Here is a 20,687-nt window from a genome sequence, read left to right as displayed (position 1 = left end):
AAATGATATATCAGGTCGTGTATTATTAACAAGATACATTAGTGCCCCAATGGCACTGAAATATGGTACTTCAAGACCAAGGATATCTTCATTTTCTTCTTTATGATGGAATTGTTCTTTTTTCACATCCAAAGACCTTACGATCATTGGGGTACTTAATGGATGTGCTTATCCATATAAAATCTTTTCAAGATCTTTTCTGTGTATGTTGTTTGATGACTAAAGATCCTATTTTTTGTATGCTCGATCTGCAGGATGAGACAAAATTTACTCTTTTCAATATCTTTCATTCCAAACTCTTCTTTTAGAGTTTTTATAATTGTTGGAATCTATTCAGGGATTCTGATGATATTTACAACATCAACATACATAGCATTATAATGAATCCAGATGCAGATTTTTTTTATAAAAACACATGGGCAGATATCATCATTCTTAAATCTATTTTTGGCCACATATTCAGTAAGACGATTATACCACATTCGTCCATATTGCTTTAGACCATATAAAGATCTTTGAAATTTTATGGGTTAAGTACTGAAATCGTCCTTAAGGTCTGGGGTGAAAATCAAATTCGTCCCCGACCTTTTTTGTTATTAAAATCATCCCCAACGTTACAAAACGTTATAAAATCGTCATTTTCTACCTCAATTTTATTTTTTTACCAAATTACCCTTAACAATAATTAATAAAAATAATATTAAAAAAATAAATAAAAAAAAACACCCCACCCACCCCACGCCCCACACCCTACCCTCGTCCTGATCTCAAATCCCCCCTCCCTATCCCCTTCCTCCTAATCTCTTCAAATCCCCCCTCTCCGATGCCTCCTCCCTCCGCCGATGGCTCGACACCATCTTTCCCGACGAGGTTGTAACAACCCATCTTCTTCGTCATCTTCTTCTTCTTCATCTTCTTCATCTTCACTTCCATGCGGTGCAGAGAAGATCAAGCCCACTAATGGATCTCCTTCACCATCCACCATTCCTCATCTTCGCATGGATCTCCTTCACCATCCACCATTCCTCTTCTTCCTCCTCCGTCCGCGTCCAACGCTTTCCGTCGCTACTAATGGAATCAGCCTGCGATGCCAATAGATATGGGAAGAAAGGAAAGGAAAGCAAAATTGGAAGGAGAAGAGAAAGAAGGGAACGACAGAGAGAGGGTCTGCCATGAGAGGTGGGTCGCCACCAACAGATCCCTCCTCTCTTCTTTTTTTTTTATATCATTTTTTTTATTTAATTTTTCTTTGCCTATGTTGTTGTTGTTGATTTTAGGTAGAATTAAAGTTAGATTTGCCTTGTCTTTCATGGTAAACCTTTTCTTTCAATTTCATTTATATGTAATGTTTATTGCCTTGTCCGGAGAGCAGCAAGAATTTGTGGCTGGAGTCTTGCAACAATTTCTCTTATATGTACATGCATGCTTTAGTAAGGAAATTGTTATTGTTGTTGAATTGGCTGAAAATATTGAATTTGTTGTTGCTGTTGCTGAATTTGGTTTTTGTCGCTGTTGCTGAATTTGGTTTTTGTCTAAAGAAAAAAGAAGAATTGAGATTTGGGGAGGGGGGAGTTCGAAGATAGTAAGAGGAACGGGATGGAAGAGGAAACAGGGAAGAGATCAAGGATGAGGGTGGGATACCGTGTGGGGGGTGTTTTTGACTTTTTGTTTTATTTTGTTTAATATTATTTTTATTAATTGTGAAGGGTAATTTGGTCAAAAAAATTAAATTGAAGTAAAAATGGACGATTTTATAACGTTTTGTAACGTTTGGGATGATTTTAATAACAAAAAAAGGTCGGGGACGAATTTGATTTTCACCCCAGACCTTAGGGATGAAAACAATACTTAACCCAAATTTTATTGAGTATAAATCCTACGAATATTCATTGGATGGTTTAGATATCTTTAGTTCTTCAGAAATTTTCATATAGATATCACAATCTAATGATCCGTATATATAAGCTATCATTACATCCATTAGATGCATATGTAGCTTATGGTATGCAGATAAATTGAACAAATAACACAATGTTATTGCATCTACTCCAAGAGAACATGTTTCTTCATAATCTATACCAGGTCTTTGTGAAAAACCTTGCGTCACAAGTCGAGCTTTGTAGCGTACAACTTCATTTTTCTCATTTCGTTTTCTCACAAATATCCATCTGTATCTAAAAGGTTTTACATTTTCAGCTTCTGGTGTATGAACTACAGGTTCAAAGATTTCACGTTTTGCAAGTGAGTCTAACTCAACCTTCATAGCTTCTTTCTATTTCAGCCAGTCATTCCTTTGTCAACATTTTTCAACTGTTCTTGGTTCAATATCCTTATTTTCATGTATGATATGTAATGTCACATTATATGCAAATATTTCATTGGTAATTGTTTTATTTTGGTCCTATTTTTCTTTTATAAATATATAATTTATCGAGATCTCGTCATTTTCACAAATTTCAGGTACATGAATATCTTTTGCCATCAAAACTATATCAGAATTTTGGACAACTGCAGGTGTCTTTACTATGTCTTTATTTTTTTCGACAGGAATACTATTTACCTCTTTTATTTTTCGAGAATTTTTGTCTTTGGAACCGACAGACCTACCACGCTTTTGATGTGAATTTGTTTCGATGGCCATTTGTTTGACTGGGGTATTAATTCGAATTGGAGCATTTTCAGCTGGTATATAGGATTTAGTTATCCTTTTCGTATAAAAAAATGCATCAGAACATTTATTTGCTATTCTTTGCAAATGTATAATCTTTTGAACTTTTAGTTTATATTGCCCTGATCGAGGATTTAAATGCTCCAATGATGATGCATTCCAATTAAGTTCCTTTTTAGGAAGCTTATTCTCTCCCCCTAATGTTGAAAATTTTGATTCATTAGAATAACAATATGCAAATCGGCCTTTAAATAATGCATCTCCAGTTTGTATCTCAAGATACCTTACTATAGATGGAGAACTATATCCAACATATATCTCCAATATTTTTTGGGGTCCCATTTTGGTGCGAGAAAGTGGTGCAATGGGAACATATATCGCATACCCAAATATTTTTAAATGAAAAATATTTGGCTGTTGGCCAAAAACTAATTGCATAGAAGAAAATTGATAGTAACTTGTTGACCTCAAACGAATAAGTGCCACAGCATGTAAAATAGCATGCCCTAAGCCGAGGTTGGGAGATTTGTTCTCATAAGTAAGGGTCTAGCAATTAATTGGAGGCATTTACTAAGTGATCTTGCTAACCCATTTTGTGTATGAACATGAGCTACTGGATGTTCAATGCTTATTCTATTAGCCATACAATAAGCATCAAAGGTTTAGGAAGTAAATTTACCAGCATTATCAAGATATATTGCTTTAATTGGATTTTCTGAAAATTGTACTTTTAGTTGAATAATTTAAGCAAGTAATCTCGCAAACGATAGGTTACGAAAAGACAATAAGCACACATGTGACCATCTCGAAGATGCATCTATTAGGACCATAAAATATCTAAAAGATCTACATGGTGGATGAATAGGTCCACATATATCGCCTTGAATCATTTCTAGGAATTCAAGGGATTCAAATCCAATCTTTACTGGTGATGGTCTTAAAATTAGCTTTTCTTGAGAACATGTAGCACAACAAAATTCACTAGATTTATTTAATGAATTTCCATGGGAGTTTTCAATAATTCTCTGCATCATGACTGTTCACGGATGATCCAATCGATCATGCCACATTATAAATTCATTTGGATTGGTAAACTTCGGATTTACAATGGCATGTGATTCAATTGCACTAATTTTAGTATAATATAATCCGGATGAAAGTGAAGGTAACTTTTCTAATATAACATTTTTATTTGAATCATGAGTTGTGATATATAAATACTCATGATTTCCCTCATTCATTGTTTCAATATGATATCCATTTCGGCGAATATCTTTAAAACTCAACAAATTCCTTAGAGATTTAATATACAATAGTGCATTATTTATTATGAATTTTGTTCTTCAGGTAAACAAAATTATAGCTCTTCTGGAGTCTTCTATCACATTGCCTAAGCCAATAATAGTATTAACGTATTTTTCTTTTGGTACAAGATGTGTAAAATATATATTACTTTTGAGAATGGTATGCGAACTTGCACTATCAACAGGACAAATATCTTCATTATATGTCCTTGTCATTTTTTTCAAAAACAAATAATAATAAAATGAGGAAAAGTATATGCACAGTAAAATTATATTCCTGATTGGAATTATTTTTCTAAGAAGCATTGTACATAAAAATAGTGTCATATACTAAAAATTTTATTATTATTACTATTATTATTATTTTAGAACTTGACACATTTAGTAATTTTGAAATTTATAAACATAAACATTAATATTTTATTAAACATTATTTATATACATCATACTTAAAATTTAAATACATAAAAAATAAAACTTAACAAAAAATTTCTTACATTATTTATTTACATGAGTAATTAACAAACCCACGTATTAAACTTTTCTATCATTGATCAAATGACCAATATTTCCTTTAAGATCCTCAAAGAAATAAGATATTTCATAATGAGTGGTGTAATTTTCAACAACATCCTTTGAAACAAAATTTGTCTTCTTTCCTTTGTCATCTTTTTTTCAAAAATGTTTGATAAAGATCAACTAGATGCCTTGGGGTATGACAAGTACGTGACCAGTGGCCTTTTTCACCACAGCGAAAACATTTATCCTCTATTGATTTATTTTTCTCATTGTTTCTTTCTTTATCCCACTTCTGATGAGATCCTTTCTTGTGAACATAATTATTCGGTAGGTCGGTTACCGGACGGTTCGGGTTGAAATCCTCGGAGATGGTAGGGGCTCGTCACGTCGTGGACTACCGGCCTAGGGTGTGCGAGGTCCCGAGTACTTCGTGTAAAAAAGGGGGGTGCCACCTGCAAAGACACTCCGACGCTCTTGTCAGTAATGTGCAGGCGAAAAGGGGTGATGTGATATGTTACGTACCTTGGGGGAAGAGTAAATCTTCCCCTTATATACTGTCAGAGGTGGGCCCAATGAGGGTGGGCCCACGTTCTTAGGGATGTTACCTCACAGCCATGCGTGAACTGTCCAAGACGCGTGTCCGGGTTGGTCGCGGGACGCGTGTCCGGGTCGGATGGCGCTCGGGTCGGGCCGAACCGTAGGGGGTTTGGGCCAGGCCGTAACAGTGCCCCCACGCGCCAATGATAGTCATGGGAGCTATCAGCGGCGTGTTGCTTCTCGCTTCGTTCATACTCGTTAGGTCGGCCGCTCGTGGAAGGGACATGCCCCCTGCGCGCGTGTCTCTTGGTTGCTGAAGTAACCGTTCACCGCTTCGTTCTTTGCGCTGAGCATTAAATGCTCATAATGGGTTGCAAAAACCCTGCGTGTAAGTACTATTTTGCCCCCAAGTCTTTCGCGCTTCCTGGGTGGCAGTTTTAAATAGTTTACCTTCCACTTTTTCCTCCTTTTGCGCTCTTGTTTCTTCCATTTCCTTGCTATCTCCTTCCTCTTCCCTTGGGAATTCTAGAGTGTTGTTGCGGTTTTCTTCGAACATCTTCCTCTCATTCTTCTAGCTTCAATGAATTCAGGTAATCCTCTGGCTCCTCTCTTTTCTGCTATGTTTATTGTGTGTTTGTTGTATCTGCTTAGTGTCCTTGCTGTTTTGTTTGGAATTTGTTGTTATGCGGCCTTTTGATGCTAGGTAGATATTGTGTTTGGATGATGACTTGGGCCATTGAGCTCTCCCAATATGACTTGCAATATGAGCCCCGACATGCAATCAAGGCGCAAGCGATGGCAGATTTCTTGGTAGAGGTAACGGGTGATCCCCCCGAGGAAACGGGCACACGGTGGAGGCTCCACGTAGACGGTGCCTTCAACCAAACGTCCGGGGGAGCCGGGGTCATCTTAGAGAGCTCAGCGGGAGTCATTTATGAGCAATCGACCAAGTTCGAATTCCCCGTGTCGAACAATCAAGCGGAATATGAAGCCCTCTTAGGTGGACTAACACTAGCTCGGGAAGTCGGGGCAACAAGGCTGGAAGTATGCAGCGACTCGCAAGTCGTCACCTCGCAAGTAAACGGAAGCTATCAAGCCAGGGACCCCCTCCTACAAAAATATTTGGAAAAGGTTAGAGAATTGACAAGACAGTTCCAAGAGGTCACGGTCCAGCACGTCCCAAGAGAAAGGAACACACGGGCAGACCTCCTGTCTAAACTAGCGAGCACGAAGCCAGGAACGGGCAACCAATCTCTCATCCAGGGCATGGTGAAGGAACCAACGGTTGCCCTCCATTTGACGGAGTCAAGCCCCTCTTGGTTGGACCCCATCACAAACTTCCTGGAACACGGCAAGTTACCTGACGATGAGAAAGCAACCAAAACGTTGAGAAGGGAGGCAGCCAGATACGCAATCGTACAAGGGCAACTGTTCAGAAAGGGGCTCAGCCAACCCCTATTGAAGTGCTTACATCCCGATCAGACAGACTATGTACTTAGAGAAGTCCACGAGGGATGCTGCGGCCACCACATCGGGGGCAAAGCCCTAGCAAGGAAGCTCATCCGAGCTGGATATTACTGGCCATCAATGATGAGAGACTCCAAAGAATTTGTCAGGAAATGCGTAAAGTGTCAAGAAAACGCCAACTTTCACAAAGCGCCGGCTTCCGAGCTGAGTTTACTGACGTCTACACGACCTTTCGCTCAATAGGGAGTCGACCTCCTAGGACCTTTCCCAGTTGGCCCAGGATAAGTTAAATATCTCATAGTCGCCATCGACTACTACACCAAATGGATAGAGGCGGAACCACTAGCCAGCATATCCTCATCCAATTGCAGGAAGTTCATGTGGAGACAAGTGATAACCCGTTTCGGTATACCGGAGGTCATCATTTCGGACAATGGGACGCAGTTCACTGATAAGAAGTTCACGGAATTCCTCACCGGCCTGGGCATAAAACAAAAGTTTTCCTCAGTAGAACATCCCCAGACAAACGGACAAGGAGAGTCCGCAAACAAAGTCATCCTGATGGTCCTCAAGAAACGCTTAGACAACAAGAAAGGCGCATGGGCCGACGAGCTCGCTTCGGTCCTCTGGTCCTACCGGACAACCGAGCAAAGCTCCACCGGGGAAACCCCCTTCCGCCTAACGTACGGGGTCGACGCAGTGATACCCGTGGAAATTGGCGAACCGAGTCCACGGCTACTTCTCGCAGGAGTAGACGAAGCGGTGGAAAAGGACCTGGTGGAAGAGACCAGAGAGATGGCCCACTTGTCAGAAACAGCATTAAAACAAAGAATAACTCTGCGCTACAACACTAAAGTCCTCAGGAGGGATTTTGGGGAAAGAGACCTCGTCCTACGACGCAACGACGTCGGTTTACCGACCCCAGGAGAAGGAAAACTGGCGGCAAATTGGGAAGGTCCCTACAGAATCAAGGAAGTGCTCGGTAAAGGCGCCTACAAGCTGGAAAGACTCGACGGCAGGGAGATCCCGAGAACATGGAACGCAGGTAACCTGAGGAGATTCTATTCGTAGCTCGGGCTCACCGACCAAGCGGCCTATTAAGCTGGGTAGAGTCTTGCCTTGATCAAATGTTAATTCCCAATTATTCACTTTTATCAAATGCCTATTGTGTTCATAAACTTGCCTAGCTAACGACTAATTCTTACTTGTCCAAATTCTTCCATCTATTATCTTCCAACACGTACCTCACGAGATCGTACTCGTAAACGGCAATCCGGGACTGATCACCCCGGAAAGCCAACGGAACCACAGCCATATCGAGCGGCTTCATAAATAAAACCACAACGGTTCTAATCGGATTACCAACGCAAACGGCAAAACGGGCACAAGCAATAAGCCTGCCCCGAAAAGACGGTAACGAAAATTAAACGCCAAACAAGATAAACGATAATAATGGTAAGTCGACCAAGCAACTAGTTAAGCATAAAAGTGATAAACTCACAACGAAATGTTCAACAAATCCACACCAAACCAGTTACAAGAGATCACTTTCTAGGCATGTCAACAATCTTGCCGTCCTGGATCATTTTGAAGACCCCAATAGCCAATGTGTCGAAGTCGGGAGCCACGATCTTCACCTGGGCCTTTAGAGCGTCCTCAGTCATGGAGATCGCGTTCTTCCCTTGCTCCTTGGTCACTTTAAGCTTCTTCTTGAGCTCCTCGACCTCGACTTTAGCGGCTTTAGCCAACGAAACGGCTTGGTCACGCTCCTTCTCCAAGACCGCCACCCGACCCTGAGCGGCATTCAGCTGGCTCTCCAGGGTCATTTCCCGCTCGGCTAAGCGGGCCACCGTCTCGTCGGAAGCCTTCAATTTCTCTGCGGCAGATGACGCCTTCTCCTCAGAAGCCTTGAGCTTCTCCCCCATCTCGGACAACTGACTCTGGAGCAGCTCGACTTGCACCTTAAAGTCATTGTTCGCCTTGCCTGAGGACTCAAGTTTCCTCTGGAAAGCCTGCATTTCCGACAACTCGAACTCAGCCTTTCGAGCTATCACGGCCCCCCGGAGCAAAGTACGGTACATCCATCTCGCCTGTCCAGCCAGGTCGGTTCCATGAAAATGCTCCTCCGTCCCAGGGATCAGCTGGGAGTCAATAAACTTTGTAGCATCAAAATTTCTTTCCATAATGGTGAGAGTCCCTTCCGGGCTGGCAGACGCCCTCCGCTTCTTAGGGGTGTGGATAAGTTCCACATCATCATCTTCCTGATGGGTAGAGGACGAATGCCCACCAACGACCACCTCATCGGGAATGGGGGAAGCCTGCGCCCCTGCCGAGTTCTTCTCCGACATACCGGTATCCTGGGGAGAGGGCACAGCCTGATGCTCCTTCTCCCCGGAAGGGCTCCCCGACTTCCCGGCATCTTCCTCTTCGGCCTTCTCTTCATCACTGTCCTCGAAGAAGGTCTTCATCAAATTTTCAAGCCCCGTTACTGAGGCAGACATCTCCACTGCAGCAAACAGATAAACACATCAGTCGTTAGATCAAGTAAAACAAGCGATGATAAACAGTACAAGCACAAAACAAAACGACTCACGGATATAGCTCCTGGCGGCCTCCCGTTCACCCATGAGGAGATGGGGGTTCACGGGGTTCTTCCCAAAAAGGGCAAACAACACATCGGCTATTTTCTTATCTACAGGGGACATCCCTTTATACGTCACCTTAATAAAAGAATTAGACCCCGCCCCAAAACTCCAATAAGTTGGGATGAGGCGCTCCCCCTCTAACGATAACCAAAAGGGATGGCGACCTTTAGCGGGGCGAGCTTTGAAGAATTTGTCTTTGAACCCATGGTAAGAGTCCTCAAACAGACCAAATATCCTCCGACCTTGGGCAGACCGGAAAGAAAGGAAACCTTTTCTCGCCTTCCCTTGTTTGGAGGGGTTGGTGAGACTGAAGAAAAAGAGGAAGACATCCACTGACGCCGGCAGCTCGAGATATTCACAAACCATCTCGAAACAGCGGATAGAAGCCCAGCTGTTCGGATGGAGCTGCGACGGCGACACGGATATCCGATTGAGGAGCGACATCTGAAAGTCAGAGAAGGGTAGGCGAACGCCGACCTGGGTGAACATGGCCTTGTAAAACCAGATCCAGTCAGCGACCCGGGGAGAACGGAGGTTGATCTCGTACAACCGCTCGTTGGGGGCAGGAACGAAGGTCTCGTAGTTGGTCTCCTCGTCTGTCCCCCCACATAGGTACCCGGCTTGTCAGAATTCTGTCAGCTCTTCCAGATTCATCTGGTTAAGCGAGTCCTTTACGTCTGAGGTCACCCAGGCGTAGGGGTCGTAGTTTGCACCAGAGGTAGAAGTCCGGGCGACGACGCAAGGCATACCTACAGTGGTGGTACCACTCCATTAGTCTATGAGGTCGGGAGCCCGGATAAAACCCAGAAACCATGTTTACCCTACTCAACAGTTAAGATCGAGCATGGCCAAAGCTACATATATCCCACAAGTCACCTAAAAACCTACCCTGGAATGGTACCCCTCCCCTAACATATCTACCTAGCATCGAAAGGCCGCATAACAACAAATTTTTGTTTTCCTCCGTCCTGTCCTTTAGAGGCCGGGGTCTCGATAGTATCCCCTTCTCGGCTATCTGTTGGTAAACTTCCGTGATTGGTGCCGTGAGGGGGGTGTAGTTGGTAAACTTCCCGACTCGGGGGAATGGCTTAGGTGCCTTACTTGGACCGCCGTCCCTGGCGTGTTCCTTTTGTCTTTCTCCACCCTCGTAGTGTCGGGTTTGGTTGTAGGGGGGTTGCCGTTTATTGGCAGCCACGACCCGGCTGACTTCTTCGTCGTTAATATACTCCTTAGCCACGCATTGGATCTCCTGCATTGTCCATACTGGCTTTGTGGTGAGGTGCTTTCTGAAATCCTCATTCAGGAGCCCGTTTGTCAAGCACAAGCTTGCCACGGAGTCCGTCAATCCGTCGATTTCTAAGCATTCGTCGTTGAAACGGTCTAAGTACTTCCTGGTCGGCTCTCCGGCTCTCTGGGTCACTCCCAGCAGATTGATCGGATGCTTGGCTTTGGCGATCCTGGTCGTGAACTGAGCGAGGAAGGCGTGGCTGATGTCGGAGAATTGGGTCACCGAGCCCTGCGGGAGGTTATTGAACCACCGTATTGCAGGTCCTGCTAGGGTGACCGGAAAAGCGCGGCACCTCACCTCGTCTCCCACTCCTTCTAGGTTCATCCTGGCCTCGAAGGCCGTAAGGTGTTCCAGTGGGTCTTGCGTTCCATCGTACCTCATGTCCGTTGGCTTGTCAAAGTGCTTTGGTAGCCGGACCTCGAGTATGGCGGTGGAAAGGGGTCGCTCCCATTATTACGGGTCCTCGGGTTCCCGTCGTTCTTCCTTCGTAGCTCTCCCGACGAGTGTCCTCATCCTCGCGGTTCGCGGTATGCCGCCTCTCACGTGTGGCGTAGATGACGGGGTCACGACATCTTCTCGCGCGCCGTCTCCCCTCGGTGCTTTCGGACTCAGCTTGGGGGGTAGGCGTGCGTCTGGAGCGACTCCTGGAGCGAGAGCGGGAGTGACTCTGCTCTGGGGTGCGTTGGTCGCGTTCCCTATCTGCTAACCGGCGTTCTAGGTCTTGTATTCTGTGGCGTAACTCTTGCATTATTCTGGCGTGGTTGTCTCCGGTCCCCCGAAGGGGCGTCCCTCATGTGATTGGGTTGCGTCCCTCGGGGGCGACCTTGGATGTTGTCGGGTTTCCGTCCCGGCGGCGTCGCCTCCAGGTACGGCCTCGCAGCCTGTCCCAGTTTGGACTAGCACGAAGTCCATGGACAAGTCCCCACAGATGGCGCCAATGTTCGGTAGGTCGGTTACCGGACGGTTCGGGTTGAAATCCTCGGAGATGGTAGGGGCTCGTCACGTCGTGGACTACCGGCCTAGGGTTTGCGAGGTCCCGAGTACTTCGTGTAAAAAAAGGGGGGTGCCACCTGCAAAGACACTTCGACGCTCTTGTCAGTAATGTGCAGGCGAAAAGGGGTGATGTGATATGTTAGGTACCTTGGGGGAAGAGTAAATCTTCCCCTTATATACTGTCAGAGGTGGGCCCAATGAGGGCAGGCCCACGTTCTTAGGGACTTTACCTCACAGCCATGCGTGAACTGTCCGGGACGCGTGTCCGGGTTGGTCGCGGGACGCGTGTCCGGGTCGGATGGCGCTCGGGTCGGGCCGAACCGTAGGGGGTTTGGGCCAGGCCATAACAATAATTTTTCTTCCTTCAATAATTTTTCTTGTTACCAAAACCTTGCAATTTACCTCTTCTGGAGTTATAATTTGCCACATTTGTTTTAGGAAATAGAGCAGCGCCAGCTGGGCGCGCTTCATGATTTTTTTAAAAGCAATTCATTGTTACGCTTAACAACAAGAAGACAAGAAATTGACTTAGAATATTTTTTAAATTCTTTTTCTCGATACTGCTGCTACAGGAGCATAGTCGAGGCATGAAAGGTCGGAAAATTTTTCTCTAACATGTCATTATCAGTTATCTTTTTCCCAGATAATTTTATTCGTGAGGTAATTTGGAACATTATTGAATCGTATTCATTTACGGATTTAAAATCCTGTAGACGTAAGTGCGTCCACTCATATCGGGTTTGAGGAAGTATCACTTCTTTTGATGATTATACCTTTTTTCAAGGTTTTTCCACATATTTGCAGGATCTTTTAGTGTAAGATATTCATTTTTCAATTTTTTGTCAAGATGACCACAAAGGAAGATAATGGTTTGCCTTTATCCTTTGGGATGTATTATTTTCAGCCTTAATGGTATTTCTTAGATCCATTGAATCAAGATGGATTTCAACATCTAGTATCCATGATAAATACTTGTTCCAAATATATCAAGAGCATTAAATTCAAGATGAGAGAGATTTGATATAATGAAAATTTATTATCTGAATCTTCTTAAAATTTGATCAGAATCTCGTGCTGATAACGTATTGTAAAATAAATAAATAAGAAAAAAATATAAAATAAAAAGGTATAAATAGAAGACCATAATATTAATGTTTACCAATACTATTATCTCACTATAATAAAAGTGATTTATATATTTTTACTAATATTATATATGTTGCAGCTTATACTCACAAAGAGATAGAGAAAAGAGAGAAAGTTATTATATATATGAAAGAGAAGAGTATTTTGTTGCACACTTATACATGTATTGTTTAAGACCTCCCCACTATTTATACACACACAATGTTTATTTTTTCAACTTCATTTAAGTTTAGTTTAACTTGAGAGCTTTTCATTCTATCGTAAAAAAATACAGCCGCTCATATAATGAATCAAAGTTACATATCATTAATTGAATGGATATCCACATCCATATCACAATACTTTTTAGAATATGTTTTTGTCATTTTTATCTCTTAAAGTCTTAATAATATTACTAATTTTGGGAACTTTTTTGTAAAATTTTTTAAGTTACTCAAAAATTAAATACTTTACCATGTTTAAAAGAAAAAAAAAAAAGAAAAAACTATGTAAAAAACCTAGTCACGTGATAGTGACTTCGTGTGCTACCCTGCTCCTTCGGGTTAGGGACGAAAAAGAAATGACGACTCCTAAATCAAGTCACTAATGGTTGTAGAAAAAAACAGACGAATTAAAGGTGAGATGAAAATTATTCGACCTTCTCCACCGCTTAGCCGCAACCGTGACGACAGTTCCAACTTCCAAGAGAAACTCAAAGTTCTCCCCATTATCTCGTTAGTTCACGAGATAAACAACTTTATATTCGAGAATTTGCTACATCTCTCACAGTTTGATAAACTTGACTGTGACTTTGACTTCATCTTCTGTTTTTATTGTTAATAAATATAAATAATAACAACTATTAATTAATTAATCATATAAAAAGTTAAAAATTTTATCTTGTCCAAGAATCACATTCCTCATCCATCTCCTATGCCTCTCTGATCAGATTATAAAGTCAATGGTTTCGATTTGAGAATTGGCACAAGTCATAATAATCTTCTTTGCAACCCTAACTTTTGTTCTTCAGGTATACTTATTTTATTTCCTCTGTTATGCTTATGTTCATTGATATTTGATTCTTGTTTAGTGCATATATTTAAAATTATTTTATTACATTTTTGGGGCTAGTATTTCTTTTTCTTCTTTTTTCTTTTTCCCGTAATTAGTAGTGAGTAATATTTTTTTCTTCTCCATAATTCCATTTCTTGCAACCAAAACCCTAGAATGTGTTGATTTTCTTTCCTGTTCTCGCAGGATAGGTTGATTTTAGTATTTTACCCATCAAAAGAGAACAATATATAATTTCTTTGATGGGCACGGTAGAGACACCATCGAAAAACCCAGCTGGGTGTTCATCTCCTTCGCCAGAAAATGACAAGAATGAGCTCAGAGAAGCTCTTTGTGCTCTGAAAGGAGGAGCAATAGAAAACGGAGTAGGTTTTTCAAGTCATGGAAGCCAAGGTGATGATGATGATGGTGGTGGAGGTGGTGTTGAATTGGTTAAGAACAGGGTTAGGTGTGGCTCTGTTGGGAGAGAAGTGGAAGATGGTTGTCAAGGTTTGGCTGATTCGGAGATGAATGGGGTCTCCTCTTTGTTGAAAATGAAAGGAAGTGGGAGACGGTTGACGTATTCCTTTGGAAGTGATAGTGGAGATTCTGAGAAGTTGAACTATGGAAGTGGTGGTTCTTTTGGTGTTGGAATGGAAAGAGGAAGAAAATATTGGAAGAGAAGTGAAGAAGAAGGTGATCAATTTGGAAAAATTGTGAGTAAAGATGTTCCGGTTACTGAGACAAGTGAGAATAGGGACTTGGATGTGGAAGATTTGGGTGAAGAAGGACATGGGTTTTCTGTTGGTGATTTTGTTTGGGGTAAAATTAAGAGTCATCCTTGGTGGCCTGGCCAAATTTATGACCCTTCAGATGCATCGGATTTTGCTTTGAAGTTAAGACAGAAGAACAGACTCCTTGTGGCCTACTTTGGGGACGGAACCTTTGCTTGGTGCCATCCTTCTCAATTGAAGTTGTTTCGGGAGAACTTTCAGGATATGGTGAAGCAGAGTAGCTCAAGGTCTTTTGTCAATGCTGTGCAGGAAGCTGTAAATGAAGTGGGGAGGCTGGTAGAGATCAAAACAAATTGTTGTCCATGTGCTTCGGAGGAAACTAGGTCTGACTTTGCTCTGCCATTGGCTAAGAATGCTGGAATCAAGGAAGGAGTTCTTGTGCCTGGAAATGGTGTAGAGAGATTTTTGGATTTTCTGATTAACCCAGCAGAGTTACTTTCTCGAGTAAAACAAATTGCGGAAATTATTGCCGTTACTAATACGCTGGACCTGGAAATCTTGAAGGCTCGGCTTTCAGCCTTTCATCTAGCAAGAGGAGGTTATAAGTTACCTAAGTATGAAGAACCCCTGCCAGTTCCTGGGCTTGAAGATAGTTCAATGGATGAAAGAGTAGATGTAGGTAACATTCAGGGTGGAGTGGAAGCACATGTCCAAGGGCCATCCGAAGACGACTACTCTACTGTGCCAACGAACCCAGAGTCTCGTGAACTGAGTTACTCTCATGAGATTTCAGGACATAGGTCGACTCATAGGATTAAACAGAAAAGCATTGCTGAAATTTTGAGGGAAAACGAAGTTGTTAGTACCAAAAGCAAGGAGGAAGGTACAATGGAAAAAATGAAGGTTAAAAGTAAGAGGAAAAGCAGTGAGGATGCAGTGGCTTCTAAACCATTGCAGAAGAGGAAAGAATCACTCCCGAGCACTGATAGAAATTTGACAAATGCTGCAAATGATGTCAGTATTGGCAAGGTAAAAAGAGATAAGGGCACACCATCACAGTTGAAGGAGAAGAAAGAAGCTTTTGGGAATGAAAACAATAGAAGTGGGAGGAAAAAGAAGCCTAAAGAAGGGAATCCCAAAGAACAAAATGAGAAGGGTTCTTTGTCAAGAGAAAGGAAGAAAAGCAAGTACTTGTCCCCTCCCTTCACTGCTCCAGCCAAAGGGCAGAGGAAGGAAGACTTAGATAAAGAATCCCATAATGATTCTGACAAAGCTCATGTTTCTGAAGCAATGCCCAGAGCAGGCAACCAGTTTCATAAGTCCCCTGAACCTCCAAAATTTAACGGTGAGGCAGTTCATAAGTCCCCTGAAAGTTCAAACTACCAAACATCAGAAGACAATAACAAGGTTATTGATCCAGCAAAAGTAGAGACTCCTGCAGTGGAAGTTTTATCCAAAGTTCGCCATGCAGCTATAAATCCATTAGTACCTGGGGAAATCAGTTCTCTTGAAAATTTTGTGGACTTTGTTTCTGTCTTTAGAAGCTCATTGTATCAGGAAGGATCCTACTACAAGGTATACAAGAAGCACCAACGTGGCAGGAAGAGAAAGAACCCAGAATCTGAACTTAGGAAGCTGAAGAAAGATGAAAAGCAAACCAATCAGATATCACCTAATGACGTTTCTGAGCCGAGAAAGCGAAGAAGGAAGGAAACAATGTCTGGAGTACCTGAAGATCAGAAGCAAGCTGCTGAAGCTAAGGCTGTCAAAGGGAGTGATGAAAATGTTTCATCAGTTGCACTTTTGGTCTCATTTGAGCCTGGATCCTCTCTGCCTTCAAAATCTGACCTTATCACACTGTATAGCAAGTTCGGGGCGCTGAACGAATCGGCAACAACTGTATTCTCTAGTAATTACTCTGCTCAAGTGTCTTTTCTGAAAGCTTCTGATGCCAAAATAGCCTTGAACCATTCGCAAAGTGCAAGCCCTTTCGGATCTTCCAAAGTCAGATTCAAGCTCAGTTACCTTTCTGCTGAATCCAAGTCTGCGAAAAAGGGCGAAAAATCAAAGTCCAAAGCATCTCAGGTTAAGGAGAAAGATAAGACTCCAACCAAGCCATCTGATTCGTTGTCCCCGAAGAAGGAAGCATCCCAATTGAACCACATAAAGCAGAAGCTCGAGTATCTGTCTTCGATACTTGAAGCATCAAATGGGAAATCACAAGCTATGGAGACAAAATTGAAGAGCGGGATTAAAGAGCTTTTGGAGGACGTGAACAAAATGGTTGACTCATCATCATCATAGATCGTAATACATGGAATATTGGTAAAGTGATACATATGTAGCTAATAATCAGCTTAGGTTTAAGATTTGTTGTTTTCTTTAGAGGTTTCTGTTTGTTTCGTTTTTGTGCTTAGATTTATTTCAGAGGAAAATTTTTTCATTTTCTTGTGTAGAGTATGTAATATGTTGTATGCATAGTCTGTATAAACCAAAAAGCCTTTTAGATCATCGTGTCTGTTATCATAGTGATGAAAACAGCTTTTAAAGGATCATTTCTTTTAACCTGACTCTCACTCGTGTGTGAAGAAACAATTGATTCCTTTTATGGTATCATTTTTATTTTTTGATGCATTGGCAGTTGACTAGACAAAGAGACGTGGAACATATTTGTAGAAATATGTAGTTTTCATTTCTCGTTTGGCCTTGCCATATATAGGCAAGTTGAACATCCCTTTTATTTTTATTGTTTCTTCTATTATGTCGATTGGGTTATATATAATATCAGAGAAGCAGTTATATTATTGGAAACTTTATAAAGGTATGCCACTGTGGTAGTGTACTAGTGTACCTTTGTGTGGTGTCATACCCTTGTGATACGACGTATGGAGTATGGACTACGGATCGGTGAGGTATTTTTGGTCTTTTTTTTGTTTTTGGGGGGGGGGGGGGGTGTTGCCAGCGATGTGAAATTACAAGAGTGACAAATTATACATATGATAAGTGAACCAATAGGTTAGAAATAAACCTTTAAATGAAAATTTGATCTGCATGATTTAGTCCTTAATATGCGTGGAGAAAAAAAATCACTCAAGCTTTTAATAAAATCTTCCGACTAGGAAAAAAAACAAGCCTTAACTATTTTGTTATGTAGTCTGACAAAAAAAGTTAGTTGTACACTTCTTTTTAAAAAAAATTAACTAAAATGTTTGTTAAAAATAAAAAGTATGAATTATGAGTAGCTGGATAATATAAATTCAGAATCGTAACTGTACCTACTCTCTGCGTACACATATGTTAATTAATTATTAGCTAAATAATAGATTAAACTTAGTATTTTAGAATTAACTTGCAACATATTATGCAAGTAAACTCAAGATATTTAAATATGACAATTTTCAATTTATGAAATAAAAATGAGAGAAATTATTTTGAGGACTAATGTGATTTGTGTTCTTTAATTTTAGAGGTTAAAATAAGTCATGAATAGAAATTTAAGGATCAATTTGAATCACTTAAAATGATAATATACTAGTGACATGTGGACAAATTTTGTAATAACACATAGCACATCATTAATATGTAGAAACGTATTATAATACGTGGCACTATCATTTATGTCTATATGCCATGTGTCACTAACAAACACATTATCCCTTCATTTCACATGGTTGAGTGCTGTTTGGACCATGGTTTTGAAAACAAGTACTCACGATTTCCGTTTTAGCGTTGGACGTCTCTACTCCAACGTTGCACGGCTGAGCTTAATTTCCATACTTTATTTTCTGTTTTGACTTTCAAGTGTCACGCCTTCTAGTGTTCGTGGGAGGGGACAATTGGTTTGGCGTGCCACGTTTGCTCTCTCATGTAGCACGACTAAGCTTGATTTCATCACTTCGTGGCTAGGGAGCTCTCTTTTTGGTTTAGAGAGTTCTCTGAGTTGCTTCTCCATTCTTGCTCTTCTTTCTCAAAGTGATTCCTGGCCTCTTTTTTCTTTAATCTTTGCCAATTCTCTTTTAAATTCTTCTATAATAAATGAACGCACACTAACTCAAAGTATTGCTCAATTAACCGTGAAATCATTGTTTATCTTGCAATAATTCTTAGTTTATTGAATAAAATTCTAACAAAAAAAATACTAAAGATGCAAATGTATCACAACACCAAACTTAATATTTTGCTTGTCTTCAAGCAAAAGAGAAGAAAAGAATTGTTTTAGATGAAAGGGGGTTGAAACATTCTTGAAGCTCATGTCCTTCTTAAGAGTGGGGTTTAGCCAATCATGTGAGTATCACTGATTCTCTCTATCTTTAATGAGTATTGTATTCCTGGGAGTGGATGATTCCTGAGAGCGTGTGTGGTTCAAGTATTACTTTGTTATTCAGATTCTATTTTCATGGGAATCAAATATATTTAGGGGAAAGATGGGAATTAAAATCATGGTATTTTGACTCCCTGGAATCAAACTTGCTTGGAAATAACTTTTCAAACTTTGAACCAAACATGGAAATATGATATCCCCATTTTAAAATTCCTAAGAATTATTTATAATTTCTCCAACCACATACACCCCTAAGAGTTAAGGCTCAGATAACATTATGAGATCCTTTTTTTAAGCTTTTTGTTGATCCTTGAATCATTGTTTTGTACTAGAGAGCTTTTCGGGTTGACAACTCTAAATGTTTCATTTTCAAGGCAACTTTTCATTGTGGGCGTTCGATCGGTAATCTCGGGCCAGTTGGCTCAAGTTTTAACGGGTGATAAGGCACCCCTCGGATCTAATTACCCAAGCCACTCCTTGATACGTTCGCACTACAAGCATATAGTTAAAGATTTTAAACTCCCGGCCATCGATGTTCAGAGCCTCTTTGAACTTATAAATATTTTGTCTCAAGGGAACTCTTGATGGTGGGTTTTCGATCAGTAATCCTGGACCATTTGGTTAAAGTTACCAGGTGATGAAGCACTCCTCAAATGTCGCCGGAGCCCTATCCTTGGACAATCACACCACACACTCATAATTGGATTCTTTAACCATTGATGCTCAGAGCTTTACAACCTCTAATCTTTAACTTGATTTTCTTTGTTCTATTTTCTTGCTATTTCTTTTCTCTCTTCCTTTTTTTTTTTGCAATTCAAGTAGTTCAAGGATCTTTTCTTTTGGTCAGAAATCTCATAATACTTCTCTAAGCCTCATATTCATAAGGAATCATCCTTCCTTTTCATACAAGATCATCAATCCTTTTAGCTCAATCCATGTTCATCACACTTAATGTACCACCACTTATCATTAGAGGACTTTTATTTATCAAATTCAACTTTTCTCCATCTAAACAACTCTTTTTCATATGATTAGAGTGCTTAAGAGGACTTTTACAAGTAGTAAATTTAGCAGACAAGACATGGTGTAAGAAAACATGAAAATAGAAAAATCAAAATAGAAAACACATGAAAGAATTAAAGTTGGGATCTTAAAGGAAACGAAATCACCTTAATCATCGTTGTTGTCTTCATCCTCTCTAAGGCTATGTAGAGTATAGCCTCCAACACCAAACTTAGAATGGTTGCTTGTCCTCAAAAAAAAAAAAATAGTGGTGATGGAAATAGGAATAAATATGATTATCAAGTGAAAACAATCAAGAATAATGCAGAGGCTTATTTAAACGAAACAAACCAAATTAAAACAAAACAAAATGAAAGATAAAATAATGTAAAATAAATAGGTTGCTAATGTGTTTGCATGGGGGATGGACTTGCTGGGTGAAGTGTGGCAACACCAAACTTGGTGTGAAAACACCAAACTTAGTGTGACACAATCAATGTGAGGCTGGGCCGAGTACCCAGTGAAATACAAACCTCATGTTGGTGTAGCGACACCAAACTTAATCCATGAAACACATACACAACTTTAAACAAAGCAAAAAGAAAGATGAAAAAAAAAATACCGAACGTTGAGTTACCTCCCAACAAGCGCTCTTTTAATGTCATTAGCTTGACTTTTGGTTCTTAAATTTTCTTCCTCTTCTTCCAGTTGGTTAAGAGGAATGACTTTAGTGGACATCAGGAGAAAAAGAATACCCACCAAAAAGCAACTCCTATACAACTCTCTGATTCACTAGTACCAAATAAAGCATATTCAAGTATTGGGGGGAGAGACTTCAATTCATATGTGGGTGGTGTATTCAGATTTTTCTTCCCAGAAGCTTGCATGCATAGAGTTGAAGAGACATGTATGGCTTTCTCCTTAATGATTGGAATGTGCAAGCATAGACTGTGCATGGCTTCTTCCTTTATTTGTGTATCTTTCTCTTCTTCCATGTGTGAGGGTGGAGAGTTTTCTAATTCACTGGAATATGA

General features: G+C 40.8%; 2 protein-coding genes across 3 annotated transcripts; both read left to right on the top strand.

The window, feature by feature from the left end:
* Positions 1-5,823: 5,823 nt before the first annotated feature.
* On the top strand, positions 5,824-7,693 carry LOC148561301 (uncharacterized). The gene is made up of 3 exons (XM_088490728.1): positions 5,824-6,458; positions 6,867-7,405; positions 7,683-7,693. The coding sequence occupies exons 1-3, from the start codon at positions 5,824-5,826 to the stop codon at positions 7,691-7,693; spliced, it is 1,185 nt and encodes a 394-aa protein (XP_088346854.1).
* A 5,725-nt stretch (positions 7,694-13,418) lies between these two features.
* On the top strand, positions 13,419-16,900 carry LOC107605334 (PWWP domain-containing protein 6). 2 transcript variants are annotated; one of them, XM_016307186.3, is made up of 2 exons: positions 13,419-13,576; positions 13,804-16,900. In XM_016307186.3, the coding sequence occupies exon 2, from the start codon at positions 13,860-13,862 to the stop codon at positions 16,632-16,634; it is 2,775 nt and encodes a 924-aa protein (XP_016162672.1). In that variant the 5' UTR covers positions 13,419-13,576; positions 13,804-13,859; the 3' UTR covers positions 16,635-16,900. The 2 variants fall into 2 exon arrangements, with proteins under 2 accessions (XP_016162672.1, XP_016162673.1); XM_016307187.3 differs by having other exon boundaries at positions 13,423-13,576; positions 13,809-16,900.
* Positions 16,901-20,687: the final 3,787 nt, after the last annotated feature.

Source organism: Arachis ipaensis, chromosome B6 (assembly GCF_059453495.1).
Source record: "Arachis ipaensis isolate K30076 ecotype BB chromosome B6, ASM5945349v1, whole genome shotgun sequence".
Classification (NCBI taxonomy): Eukaryota; Viridiplantae; Streptophyta; class Magnoliopsida; order Fabales; family Fabaceae; genus Arachis; species Arachis ipaensis.
This window is presented reverse-complemented; position numbering and strand designations above follow the sequence as displayed.